Genomic DNA, 14,898 nt, shown 5'->3' with positions numbered 1-14,898 from the left:
GGCTGCAGCTGTGCAGCACACCCTTTGCTGTAAGCTTAGGCCTTAATTCTTAAAGGGGCCACTGCAGACACCACATTCTACCTCCTAGCCAGATCTTCCGCTATTCCACTACACCTTCCAAACTGATAGCTAGCCAGGTCCAACCAAGGATCCTGGTCCTGGCAATTGTGACCCTTTAGTTAACCTGAAAAAGTATAAAGTTTGCCAGCTGCAATACCAATGTGCAACTGTATATATGCAGATGCTCCTTTAATACCTTTCCACATGAAAAGGTTGGGGGCAGAGCCAGGGGTGTGATCTTGCTCCCGCCTACATGTATTCAGTATAAGAATGCTTTAAAGTGTGAAAAGAGTTAGAGAGAGATGAGATTATTACTACTTTTATATTTACAGGGAGGGGCTTTAGCTCAGTGGTAAAGCACATACTTTAAGTCCAAGATACAGAAAGTCCAAGATAAAATTCTAGGCATCTCTAGGAAGGACTAGGAAAGATACCTACCTAGAACCCTGGACAGCCACTGCCATTCATAGTAAACTACATAGTAAACTAAATGGATCAAAGGTTTGACTGTGATAAGGCAGCTTCATATGTTTATTTTTAAAGCAAAAATACACAGTTCATACCTTGCCTTGTTAACAAATTTCTGAAAGCCTTCAGCATCAACCCCCTCCTCCTCTTCCTCCTCCTCCTGTTTCTTCATTAACTTGCGCTGAGCCATTTGGTCTGTTTCCTGCAAAGTAGTAATATTAAAGTAACCCCTTAAACCAGTTTTCTGATACACAGGTATTTCCAGATGAAGTACATGGAACAGGGTTGCATTAGGTGTGTTCAGTGCACCTGACATTCACAAGTCTCTTGGCTTTCAAGTTTACATTCATACTTACCGAAACAGAGTGAAATACATTTGCATTATTACCAAGCTGTGCAATAAAAATTAGTCTTAAGCATTTCAGTAGCTTAAATGTTTATTTATTAAAAAGCCAACTGATCTGTTCCTGCTCTAGAAAAGCATATATGGTCATAAGCTGGTCTACTGTCTGGTATGTATGTGTATGAAAAAAATTTTAATACGTGAATGGTTTTCAAAGCAGTGAGATTCTCATGTGCCACCTAGATACTGTGTGTTAACTCCCAATACAGTAAGAGTCCACTCATGCCCTACAGGTACAAGAGTGCCCAAGTTTAAACAGCAAAATATGCATGATGTAGGTATGCTGAAAAGGCTGATTTTCCCTACTACAGAGGAACAAGAGGCTGCTCCTTTGTGAAACCTACCTATCCAAACCTACATATGCTTTTCAAAATTAACAGGGTAGACTCTACCCTGTTAATTCTCAAACAGTGATTCTCAAACTGTGGGTCGGGACTCACTAGGTGGGTCGCAAACCAATTTCAGGTGGGTCCCCATTCATTTCAATATTTTATTTTTAATATATTAGACGTTGCTATCATGGAATGTGACTGCATTTGGGGAAATGTGGCAGATCCGTACTTTTAACAAGTTACTCTGTATATGCTTTTAACAATGATAGACAATGGGGCTTTCTCATGGGTATACGTTGGCAGGATTGCAGCCTAGGATTGTTAAAAATTTTCCTGCTTGATGATGTCACTTCCGATCATGACATCACTTCTAGTGGGCCCTGACAGATTCTCATTCTAAAAAGTGGGTCCCAGTGCTAAATGTGTGAGAACCACTGGGGCAGAGGATGTGTTTTGCTTCTAACTGGGGTCGATTTTGTTTAAAAACATCCTCCAACCAATGGAAACTAAATTAGTGGAAAAGCAGCTTTATCCACAACTTAATTAGGAAAATTTCTAACAACATTAGGGAGAATGTTAAAAGCAGTTCCCAACACACCTCTTAAAAAGAAAAAAGCCAGACCACTGAAGAGCAGGCAAGTACTGTAAAATGATATCTGGTACACCTGCAGAGAAGAATTCATCAGGTATCTAGAACAAGGAACTTCAAGGTATTATGAGCAATTCTAGTCACTAATTTGGTCAGTCACTCATTAAAAAAAAATTCAATAAATGAATGGCAAGCTGATTTTTCACATTGTTGTAAAACATTTCCCACCCTAAATTACTGTAGGTAATTTTCTATGGGTACAAAAACTAGGCAAGAAAACAGCAACATGGCTACCAAAGCCATCAGATACAGAACAGCTTGGCTGCCACTTCAATAGCTAACTTGTATACTGTTTCTCTTTTCATTAGGAATCTGGGTTTCATTTTTACTGAACTAATTTGCCTACTTTGCAACAGAAAGCTACAGTGAAATTGCTATGAAAGGTCCCAGACAAGTGTCACCATAACCACAGCAAGGAAAACAGCTTCAGGAAGCCATCCGTCCAATGATGAATCTCGTTCAGTAATTTGTATTTACAAATCTTTGGGCAGCCTATCATGGCTCAGTGACATCAGCAATTCAAACCACTAAGTTCCGAGCCATATATGATCACAGGTTGCTGCAGTGCATTACAAAGAAGAAGCAAATATTCAAAAGCAGAAGTGTCTGCTTACCCTGGCAATATAAAACAGATTTGAGAATTTCACAATAAGATCTGTGTGCTCCAGAAGTCATTCAGGGCTTACAAATCACCTGCAAGTATCATGAAAAGAAGTTTCCCTTCAATACTATGTTTGGAAAGGAGACACATGATTGACTTGTGCTTTTGTTTTATATCCTACTTTGTAACATTTGAGCCTTACCCTAGGAGAAATAAAGAAACCATTGACCTAGGATATATCTTCCATTATTCCTTAGTTGCATTAAAACTCAGCTGGCAAAGCCCATACTCACCCTGTTATAATAGATAATGAATTCACCCAGCTGATGAGCCAAGATGCGCCTACGGTCATAGAGGGCCAGGCGCCGACTTGGGAGTAGCATCCTCAAAGACTGTTGAAGATTACTGGCTGCTCGCTTCAGAAAGCGAACAACTAGTTCCTGCCAACAAAAAATAAAGCTAAGAGTGAATCCATCTAGTTGTCACCCTATATATTTCACTCTCTCAAACATGGAGTTGGGTGAGAAGAAAAGGTGGTATGGCAGTAATAAGAACTATGCTGCAAAAAGCATTACGAGTTAAGGCCAAAAGCCCAAGGCATGACCAAAACAGTGTGAGGCATGAGGCTCAGGAGTTCTAAAACAGTCAATGATTACTGGAAATTGGTGTACACAGATAAACATTTCTGAATGGATAGCTGGCTTCTACACCACTCCAATCATTATACACCTCCTCACCTTCATGCATCTCTGGCACCACCCCTGGCCAAACTCTCCAGACCTTATGCTTCATCCCAACATCAGCTAGAAAACCACACCATCCTCTTCCATTACGTCACCATATAGTGGTACTTTTGGCACTGGAGAACTGCCCTCCCTGCAAATTGAGTACTAAAGCAAGACGCCTGCTGTGGGTGTTTAGTTTCAAACACACTCTGTCTCTACTCTGGATTTACTTTTGGTTAGGTGCCCTGCTAGCATGCAAATGAATTGCTTCATAGCCAAAGCATTGAATTTCACAGCTCGCCTCTCACTAGTATTATATTAGGTCAGTTTGATCTGTTATTTTAAACATTATTTTTCACAGCACAGCAGACAAAGCAGCTCTCAGAAAGCCAGTTTCAATTTTCCACTTGGAAAGAGAAGGGGTAACATTTTCCACTGAGGCAAACTGATTATTCCCAATTCCTGACACAAGGCTTTTAATCTATGAGCTACACTGGCTCTTTACCCATAGTTTGTTTTCAAAGAGTCTCCATCTGGGCTAAAAAAAATGGCCAGCTAAGGGCACAGACTAGAAATGTGGATTGACTGAAGGTATAAAAGTGTTATAAGTCAGCTCTTCTAGATACAGAACAGTTTGACTAATGTCTGAAGGAGTCATGCCTGGAAACAAAGTTTAAGACATGGGAGAGGTGAAGGCTGTACAAGACAGCAGCATTCGGAGATGCATGCCACCTCAGCCACGCTCTATTCAGCAAGGTTTGTCTCTCTCCTCCCACAACACACTTCTTCGATCAGCTCTACACACCAACAAACTGACGTAAAGAAGGCATTCAAGACAGTAACAGAGGCAGGATGAAATAGTCCTGTAATGCCCAACAGTGCTGAATATTTCTACTCAGCCCTGACTGGTGAGAATCTGCTTCACAAAGACTGATTCAGGAATGCTGAGTAGGATCAGTTGGGTTCCTCCCCCCAAGGCAAGCATACAATTTCTTACCATCTGCTCATCTTCCTTGGCAGCCCAGGCAGCATTCTGGACCTGATCCCCAGCCTCTTTCATCAGGCGTAGCTGGACACGCTGCAGGTAGGCAGAGAAAGCCCTGCGTGCCTGAACTTTGCTAAAGAAGCAGAGAGGGCATAGGTGGCAGTCAGAAGGATAGCTAAATTCCCTTGCTTTTAGATTCTTCAGTGTGCAATACTCAATGCTAAAGGAATAAAAGTTGGTCTTGGGAGTCTGGGTCAGAAACTGAGGCTCACAGGGGTGCTACATGTACATTGTCAACTGAGAAGTATGGAGAAAAATATATGCGACAGCAGAATTTGATGGCAGTGCATTTTAGAGGGTAGCGCTGAGATCCTCTCTTGTCAAATGTACTCACCCCCCTCAAAAAACATTGTTTCAGTATTATACACATTTTTTTCACTGGGAAAACATGGATATTGCAGAATGCATTCGCTGAATAAGGACCAACTGGGAATAAATACTTTCCACATCTACTCGAACAATGTGAACTGTCTCATAAGCAGTTTTGAATAGTTCACTGAACTAGACATCTCTGTCACACTGCTGCAGGTGCAAAAGGGGCCTCCCATGTTTCCCCCAGAGTAAATGAGGGAGACCAGCTCAAGTCTCAGACAGAGAAGTCTTTTCTTAAAAACAAACCTTCTGGATATTTGGGGGAAGGGATTCTAACATCGGTATGCATGCTCTCCCAGATGCTGTGCGTGAAGTGTATATAGTATTTCACAAAGCAGCGTGTAGGTCAAGGACAGAGGTGAACACACAGCAAAATGTGAACACAAGTGCAAATGTGAGAACTATTCCAGGTGAGCATATGGGACAAATTCTTGTCTTAAGGCTATTTTCACTGTTCCTCTGATTCTTTGTACTCTATACTGTGCCACAAAAAGTAAGCCACTTGTAACTGTTATAGTTATGCAAGGCAAGCAAGTTCAGAAAGGAGCTAAAACAGTGAAGGAGAAAAGTGGGGCAAGCAGCTGCGCTATGTCATGGACTGGTTGTTCTCACTCCTCTTGAATAAAAACTACCTTCTTCTTTCACTTTTGTCTTAACAGCAGGCAGCCATAAACCTGCTGAATAAATATCCATACCACTTTAGTATATCATCTGGCACACAGTTGCAGGCACTAAGTAAACAATGGCAATATCTTCCTACCTTTAAGGTTTAAGCATAACTTTTATGGAGGGAATTCTTCTAAATCTTAGTGATTGGGAACATGATGGGAAAAAGATGTCTGGATATTAGGAGGTAACTGGTGGAGTCTGCCAAAGTTGCAAAAAGATAGGCAGTATGATGCCTCCATACACAAATACATCACCAGAATCTGGAAACAGTAGTTAAAACCTCCTTGGCATCTCAAAAAGTTGCACTTTGTACGTATTATTGTCATTCTAGAACACTAATTGCTTTAAGCTGTTCTTTGGCTAAACTGAAGAACCTTCAATAGAATAATCAGTTGTTATTTCAATGTGAGCATCAAGAAAGCAAGCAGATGCTAGGTTCCAAGTTGTGAGGTTAATTCACAATGTGCAGACCTCTCTTTACAACCGCCTTGGATAAGAGTCGCCATCACCATCTCATGCTATTTTTGACGCTTGAACTGTGTCCCTCTCCACTCAACAGAGGCCATAGGACCACCAATTGCCTGTGAGGAGGAAGAGGAGCTAGTGGGGCATGTTCCCCTTCCCAACTTTTCTGTTTAAATGATTACTGCTTGCCTGACTTAATGCAAGCTGCTCTGGGAGCAGGGTACAAGCACTTTAGTTGAAAGATGATCTAAAGAGTGCTTCAGGCTATAATGTGTGTTAATCACCCGAGACAAAAAGGAAAGGTTGGTGTAACCATGCAGAGGAGCACAACAGGATACAGCAACACAGTACGAAAAGCTTAGACATGGACTTGGGGTCTGATGATTTTTACATTAGGGAAAAAAAACACCCACACATCCAAAAAGCTGCTAAGGACCATAATACAACATGGGTTTTGATGGTGAAACTCTCCTTGCGAAAGAATGATTGCACAGATTGGGTTCAAATTATTCCTACCTCCCACAAATAAGAAATACAAGGATGGGAGAATTCACTAGTGTATGAAGGGGCAGCATGAAGTTAATAATGCTGCTAAAGGGCTCAGAGGCACAGTTAGGTGGTGGTTCTCTAATAAACAGAAGAGAAAGAGTAACTGTTCTATTTCATTTCGATCTCATCCAGTGACTGCTTCCTGGTCTCTTTCTCCCTCTTTAATATTGTGAGCTCTTTGAAACAGGAGCCATCTTTTCATTTCTAGAGAAATCACTTTGCAAATTTTTGTTAGCTGTTTTTCCAATAATAAGGCATTTCTTTCACGTTTAACATATTCTTTTACAAAAGTTGCAGCCACAATTTATCACAAAGCATTTCAAGTGAACAGCACTTCATCTCAAAAGTTATATTTACTGCTAGAAAATAAGAGTTCTGACGGATCAGACCACGAGTCCATTTCGTACAACACTGTTTGCAAAAGTGACTAGCCTGATGCTTCTGGGAAGCTCACAAAGCAGGGCATGAAGGCAACACCTCTCCTACCTCTGTCCCCACTTCCAATACTGAATTCTGGAAGTTCCATTTTACTCACCAGCTACTAACTATTATAGTTTCCCACCCTTCACAAGAACTTACTCCTTTTTAACATCTTCAAAATCTTCCTTGCATTATCTTGTGACAGACTTTCACAATTTAACCATTCCACATTTTAAAATTCTTGATATAGCACAATAAGCTACTTTTTGCAACAGACACCATACATGCCAGTGAAACCCAGATATTATACAAACTGACTTAGAAGTCCAGCTTATGAACCTGTCTTCATATTAGCTGCCATAATAATCAAATCAATTTCATGATAACTCTTACCTTAGATTACCGTTCTCTTGAAGAATCTGTAGCAAATTAAACTGATGCTCAGTATCCTTATGCACTGGCTCCATTTTGTCTTGAAGGAGCAGCCCTTCACTAACAGGTTTTTGTTCAGCTTCCTTCAGTGACTTCTGTTTGTTGGCAGCTTCCAAATGCTCCAATAGCTGTGGTTTAAGTTTCACCTCCATATTCCTAAGACAGCCAGCTGTTTCACTCTGAGATTCCATCAGTTCTTCATCTTCCTCTGCTATCTCCTCTTCCTCTCCACTCTCCATTTCAGACTTGAGGACAAAATCAGCTGCCTTTGAAGACCCTGTTAGAGTCAATGTATTCCCAGTCTCAACAATTTAGCATCAGCAAATGAATCAGTACAATGAAACATTGGACTTATTGCGATATTTGTTCTCTTTGGAGAAAGGAGGACATCCCAACTAGGGTTAACTCCTCCCAGTGGACTCCAGAGGCAAGGTTAATCAACCATGCCTCCTGCAGTGGGTGAAATCCCCATTCAGTCTGAGATACTGCAATTAGAAACAAATTCAAATAAAATATAGTGAACAGGGCACCATCCAGATAAAATAAGAAAAATAATTGCACGACATTCCAATACTGCAACCTGAGGTCAACAAGAAAAGTTAGAAAGAGGGTCTCTCCAGGACTTGAAGTATACCAGAGTAGAGGTCCATTGCCATTAGAGGCAAAGTCAAACAGATCATTTGTTATAGAAGGTACTGACTCATTATTCCCTCCCATTCACCTGAGGAAATCAAGAAGGGTATATCTTTTGTGGCATTGCTAGTAGGCAACACTTGCTTTCTCCTGTAGTCTGGATGTAACTGAGCCTGTCAGGCATTCCTGCCCCTTCATGAGTATGAGGCTCTGGACTACCCTGGTTAACAGGGGTTTTGAAATTTCTGGAAAAGGCAGTTACGGGAGGAAATGAGCTTGTGTATGTAAACCATCTTTCCTGAAAGCTCCCCTCTTCCCTGAAAGGTAACAGAATTCTGCTTTTCAGTACAGCCTCCTCATCCTTGGAGCTGGTAAAAAAAAAAAAAACTTCATGAACCTGTAGACAAGATGGAAATGGGTTTCTTATTTGGCAGGGCTGCGTACAATCTCTGCATGTTTTTTCCTATAACTGGGATTTTAGTGTTAAAGTCTTGGCTTCACACCCAGCTAATTCACTGATGGTCTTCATGGTGCAGCAGGTTTCCACCAACAATTGCAGTGTAGTTGTGAAGGCTGACTAACTGGATGCCTTTACACTCCTAGGTTACTGCCATGGTGGCCAAGTGTGCCTGGCTTGTTGCTATTTGGTGCTCCACAGGGAGGAGAGGTTCCTTGCAGCTTACCATCCTTCTATGCATGTCTTTTTGCAGTGTGGACGGAATGTGCAATGTTGGTGAGCAGGGACAGTGCCTCCACTGTGCTCCATATCCTTAGTTCACCTACATCAAGCAGTAGAGAATTTACAGCATGAAGACCCAGGATGAGACTCCACTTGTGCTGCCTGGTGAGATAATGTAGGGGGACCCACTTCACCTCCATGCTAGCAAAAAGACTCTGAGTTCCTGCAGGACTCTTCAACTCAGCACTGCAACATCCTGCTCCTTCCAAAGACTAGTTCTGTGGGACACTGCTGTGCAGCCTATTGTGACCACTGCTGTTCTTTGTTTTATTTCTTCCTCATCCACCTGCTCCCCACTGCAAGCCTCTGTTTACAGGAGAAGGCCCAAACATGAAAGTGGAAAAAAACAAAGGCCACTAGCTCTACTACAGAGCCAAGAAAAATCCCTGTTCTCATATCCAAGGCAGGATGAAAAACTGAAAGGGGATCCCTCCCACTGAAGGAGTCTAGACGTTTGCTCAGTTAGCCCTAACTCTAAAGTCCAAAGGGAAGAATTTCAGCAGTCAGGATATCCTCTCCAAAAGGAGAAGAATTTGGATGCTAAGTATACGTATTGTTCAAAACCCACAATATAATTATGAGTATTTGGGATTATATACCAGAAATTGACAAATAAAATATGAAATACATACATGCACAGTATTTTAAGCTGTAAGATGATCAGGATCTACATCTGCAAGATATGCTCACTCCCCGTTCAAACCAGAACACTCATGTTTTAACAAAGAAAAATTAGAACTCTCTAATGGCCTATGAAGGCCTTAGCATGTTAATTAGAACTCTCACTTACCTGATAGTCTTGCCCGTTTTAGTTTGCCCAAACGTCGCCTTCGCTTCCGTACCTCTAGTGACAGAAGTTTCCGTTCATATAGAGCAGCATGAATGTGAGCATTATAATCCATGATATCCAGATTCAGATCTCCAGCAACTGCTACACTGTAAAGCACAAGACAGTTAACATTCATAATGCCCTTCCTTCTTCAGCTATGTCAAGAGGCATATACTTTACCTACACCACCAGTTAATAAGATAATTAGTACAAGTGCACTGTCACTTCACAGAATTATCCATTCTGAAGGCATACAGCAGAAACACAATGACAGCGTTGATGGTCCCACCCAGCCTGTCACACTATGACAGCTATGAGTGTTGGTGTTTGAAGGACAGGTCACCTTCTCATCCAACAGGCTTTTGCCTTTTTTATGGTAGCATTCTACATTTCCAGTTTGGAATTCTTAAGTGTTGCGGGGCAGGGGAGAGAAGGGGACAGAAGGCAACTGTGGGCAACCACTCTCAAAGAGCATTAGTTGTAGTTATGTCCATGCACAGTTTCATGATTATGATTAGAAAAATAAGAAAAATTATCACTTTTCAACAAAAAGCAGTTCACAAAGTTCATAAAACTTGTTAAAAAATGGTTCCCTGTCTTCAAAGGTTTCACAATCTTAAAAAAAAAAGCAAAAGACTCCAGCAACAGCTATTGGAAAAGATGCCACGCTAAAGTGAAGAGGGACAATTGCTCTTCCACTGCTAAATATAGGACACCACTTTAAAAAGTGCATCTTTGCCGGATAGCCGGGGTTATGTATGGATGTTCACAGAGCTCCTGAAAATATGCTGAAACAAAGAGACTGAGTAATACAGAACTGAAAACAGATGGGCAAACTAAAGTCTGCAAAGAGCGGAATACATAGGAAACTCAGTGGGGGACAGCACAACATGTGGCAGGGAGCACATCCATCTGGCAATCCCTGTGAGAAAGTCTTTTTACAGCAAACACACTCTGGGAAGGCTGCAATGGCATGGCAGTAGTGGGATAGGAGCGGGGCCTTGAAACTTGATCAGGTTCTGAGTTTGTATTGCGGCCCAGAAAATTCTGTTTGGGCAAACCCTCATGCACAGTAGCCTTCTGTTCTACTCCCTTATTAATAACACCCATTACAGAATAGTAGCACAAATGAAAAACTGAAATCTTGTCTGAACATAATTCATTTGTTCATGCATATCTGCTAGTCCCAAGATCTCATAGCCAAAACTTGCAAGATACTGGTTTTGTTAGGGCTATTCTATTATTTAGTATAAATCAATGGTTCTTGAACTTTTAAGCATTGTGACCCACTTTTTAAAATGACACTCTTATTGGGACTCACTTAGCTTGAGACTTTTAAAAATAATAGATCTAGAAATAAATATTTACTTACTTCCAAGTAATATTATATTTATTTATTTGCAAAAAACTTGATCCATTTCTTGTAATAAGGTAGCCCTAATTAATAGCCTCAAGGTTTGAGGGGCTTAGTTATGCCACCCAGCTTGCACCTGCCTCCACTACCTGTCATTGACAGACTTAGAAAAAACAGACAAGAAATATACTCAAACAATTATCTCCCTATACGTACACAAACTTGCAAATGGCTCTTTTCAAGGCAGTCAGCAGCTATCTGATTTTAACTCACTACGCTTAATAGGATATTGCATACACAACTATACCTTACTTTTGTTATAATTTTTTTTGGATCCTAACCTCTGAGCAGCCCCCATAGGCTCACAACTACCTTATGAAGCAGGTTAGACTCAGAGATAAATAACCTGACCAAGGTCACCTATGAGCTTCAACAACTGACAGCATATTTCGATGACGTCTCACTGAATTCAATGAAACTTACTCTCAGGTAAGTATGTATAGAATTTCAGCCTGAGCAAAGAACTTCATTTTCCCACTCTAGCTACCAGTCCATACTAGCCGTCAGGTATGTGCCATACTATTCAGTCTGTGATGAAATTTAAAAGTCCAACTCAACAAGAGATGTTAATAGGCCATGGTAGCAACCATCACTTCCTGGACACATTAAAAAGCAATGCTTTGTACACTACGAACTGTCTTAGAAATGGATGAAAACATTTTCCACCAAGAATCTCCAGAATTTTCTTTCTCTCTACAAAGTGGTTTCCAAAGTTTTTCAACTGGTGGCTCTCTTGACCTGCTGGGCCACTGGCCATTAACTCCCCATTAGGGCTAGAATCCTATACATTGTATAGGTTTTTCACAAGGATTCAGTGGCTCCACTGACTGGTTTCCATGGCTCCCCAAGAAGCCCCGGTTCACAGTTTGAGAACCACTGTTCTACAAGATACGATTTTCTAACAGAGAATGGGGTTTGCTTATTATTATTATTTATCATGCCTTTTTCTAATGGACACAAAGATGCTTACAAGCAGAAAAAAATTAAAACTTTGCAAGAATACAATTATTGCAAAAACAATAGCACCAAACTAAAAAGAAGCCCTTTGAAAACAAAGACAATGGACGAAAACCCAGAAGATGAAAGGCGTCCTACTGTAATAGGCCCACGGGCTGAATGAAGCCCCCCAAATCAATTTATCTGGCCCTTATTATAATTGGGCTCTCTCGTATCTCGAAAATATGACCAAGATTTGCACATTTTCTCTTCTGTCATTTGCAGCTGATGAGTTTCTATGAGAGAACAAAGTGCTTATTTCTGGCCATCGTCTGCCTAATGACATCATGTCCTGCTTAATGATGACACTTCTGGCCCTTAGCAGGGACCACAAACGCTAACTTCAGCCCTCTGTATGAAACGAGTTTGACATCCCTGATTTAGAGTGTGCCCAGAATTTTCTGCTTCTCCATGCACCAAGTTTATCTCCCTAAAAAGGGGACAAATGTCTTAACACAGTTACTGTTTCTCTGAACTTACAAACTTAACAGTAACACAACCACACTTAGCACAGAAAACTTAGGTATAAATATTAGTTTGACTGTTGAAGTGAGCTAGAGAGCTCCCAGTTCCATTTCAGAGCATTACTTTGCTTGGGTTGACTGGGTCAACTTAAGTTGACAGAGTCTAACGAACTACAGTAGTCTATGCACTGGTGACATCAAGACGCAACTACTATAACGTGCTCTACGCTGGGATAATCTTGAAGACTATTTGGAAATTGCAGTTAGCATAGAACGCAGCAGTATGTGTGAAGGCAGCGGCTCAGCGGTAGTACTCTGTTGGGCCTCTGCTCTAGGAGCTGCACTGGCAGTTGGTTAGGGACAGTTCAAGGTGCTGGTTTTGATCCTTAAAGCCCTTCACAGTATGGAAATAGAGGTATCACCTTCTTAGGTATCGGCCTAAGACTTTTCTGTTTCTCATCTTAAGTTTTCTACTGGCTTTAATTCCTGCTTGGCTTTTTGGGTGGTTTTTTATTATTGGGCTTCTGTTAAGACTGATTACTGTGTGTCCTGCTGCCTTCACTGCTTTTACTGTTGTGTTTTATTTGCTTTTTGTTTTTTTTTCTATTTTTATTGCAGTGGTTCTCACACATTTAGCACCAGCACCCACTTTTTAGAATGCGAATCTGTCAGGACCCGCCAGAAGTGATGTCATGACCAGAAGTGAAATCATCAAGCAGGAAAACTTTTAACAATCCTACCCACTAGAATCCTACCCACCAGAAGCGTCTGGTGTGCTCCCTGGGGCATATGGTGGGCCACTGTGAGATACAGGAAGGTGGACTAGATGGGCCTATGACCTGATCCAGCGGGGCTCTTCTTATGTTCACTCTTACCCAGAAGTAAGTTCCATTCACTATCATTTTTAAAAGAATATACTTAGCAGCTTGTTTAAAGTGCAGGTCTATAACATTTCCCCAAATGCAGTCACATACCATGGTAGCATCAAGTCTAATATATTAAAAATAAAATATTGAAATGAATGAGGACCCACATGAAATTGGCTTATGACCCACCTAGTGGGCTCCAACCCAGTTTGAGAAACACTGTTTTATTGTATTTCTATTTTTAATGCATATGTTTTAAAGTGCATATATATTTTAATGTATAACGTTTAATGTATTGGCGGTGAGCTGTCGAGCAGCCCAATTCTGAGCTGCCCAGGGCGTGGAGCTGCGGCGGTGCCAAAAATGGCTGCCACTGCATCCTGCGTGCTTTGAGTAGACATGGGCAGTACCTTGGGAGAAGGGGACTTTTGTCCCCTTGCCCCAGGTAAATGCAGTAGCCCTGCAATAGGGCTACTCAATCAAAAGGTCAGTGGTGCAGGAGGTCTGGTCTAGAGGGTTGAGCCTCCATTTGCCTGAAGATAACATCCGAAGGTGGCCAGTTCGAGGCCACCGGCACTGTGTGACCTTGAAGCAGCTGACAAGCTGAGCCGAGCTATTCCATCTGCTCTGAGCGTGGGAGGATGGAGGCCAGAATGTGCGACCAGATCAAGAAAGAAACATCTGAATGTTGTGGTTTCTTGAAAGATAGAAACCTTCTTTCAAAATTGTAAAAATCCCTACGGGGATTTAAATTGCCTGCCTATGTAAACCGCCTTGAATAAAGTCTAAGGAGAAATCTGAGCACCAAGAAAGGCGGTATAGAAATACCTGTATTATTATTATTATTATGGTGAATCAAGTGCCTCTGTGTCAGGCGGTGAGTCCGACATGGAGGCTTTGGATCCAGTGGAGCAAAGTCCCACCTCCCTCCCACACCCTGCCCTGCACGCCTCCCCTGCCTTCCACTCGCCTCCTCCCCACCCTCTGCTGCTTGGTGGTCTGTGCAGCCACCGAGCAGCGGTGGTCGGGCACCTGCTGGACTACCACCAGCACTCGCCTGGTGCTAGGGCTCGCAAACATGTCTTACAGCACATTTGCAACAGTGCGCACCAGCAGCAAGCTGGCGCACCAAGTTCAGGATTGGGCTCTTAGGCATCCCAGTCATGGGAGGAAATGTGGGACAGAAATGTTTTTAAATACATAAAACAAATAGCACCTCAGAGTTAAAAGGCACTCAAACAGTTCAAATACAAAGGAATTGTCTAAAGATAGCATAAAGAGGACATCTCCGCCAAGCAGTGCAGAATGCTATCAAAGAAGTGGGAAAAGCCTATTGTCTGAGAGGGAGCCACTCTCTAAGCCCTACTGGTCACAACTTCCTTAGGAAGTCCAGCTTAGCTCAAGGCCATTGCTCAAAGAACTTAGTGATCCTTAGAAATATTGTGCCAGAGTTCATATGCTTTACCTAAAGACACTTTTTATTTAAAAAAGAAGTATCTGGAATATACTTCTTTCTATACTTTAGCAGCATTTTGAATTAACTGAAGGGGTAGCATAGGTTTGTTACATAAGTGATAATTGCTAATCCAATCGCTTCCATAAGCAGCTAGCAAAATTCTTTTAGCAGGCTAATTCTCCAGGCAGCATGTTCTAGTGTAGGTTCCCCAGCAAGAAAGGAGAAAATGAGCTCTTTCATAAAGTTTTTTTTAATGGAATTGGCTACAAAGTTGATTTTTTTAAAAAATGAAGCCTCTTGACAGCAGGAGC

The 14,898-nt window shown here is 41.6% G+C and overlaps 1 protein-coding gene across 4 annotated transcripts in view; it reads right to left on the bottom strand.

The window, feature by feature from the left end:
• Window positions 1–14,898, bottom strand: part of TTLL5 (tubulin tyrosine ligase like 5) — a 180,265-nt gene that overhangs the window by 93,135 nt on the left and 72,232 nt on the right. For all 4 annotated transcript variants that reach the window (XM_066627423.1, XM_066627432.1, XM_066627442.1 and 1 more), the window contains 5 exons: window positions 9,353–9,498; window positions 7,152–7,467; window positions 4,236–4,356; window positions 2,807–2,953; window positions 624–730 (listed from right to left, as the gene is read on the bottom strand). In XM_066627423.1, the coding sequence (XP_066483520.1) occupies window positions 624–730; window positions 2,807–2,953; window positions 4,236–4,356; window positions 7,152–7,467; window positions 9,353–9,498 (837 nt within the window). The remainder of the gene's footprint in view (window positions 1–623; window positions 731–2,806; window positions 2,954–4,235; window positions 4,357–7,151; window positions 7,468–9,352; window positions 9,499–14,898) is intronic.

The sequence above is a fragment of the Tiliqua scincoides genome, chromosome 1 (assembly GCF_035046505.1).
Source record: "Tiliqua scincoides isolate rTilSci1 chromosome 1, rTilSci1.hap2, whole genome shotgun sequence".
Taxonomy (NCBI): domain Eukaryota; kingdom Metazoa; phylum Chordata; class Lepidosauria; order Squamata; family Scincidae; genus Tiliqua; species Tiliqua scincoides.
Note: the sequence above shows the minus strand (reverse complement) of the source record. Positions and strands in the feature narration are given on the sequence as shown.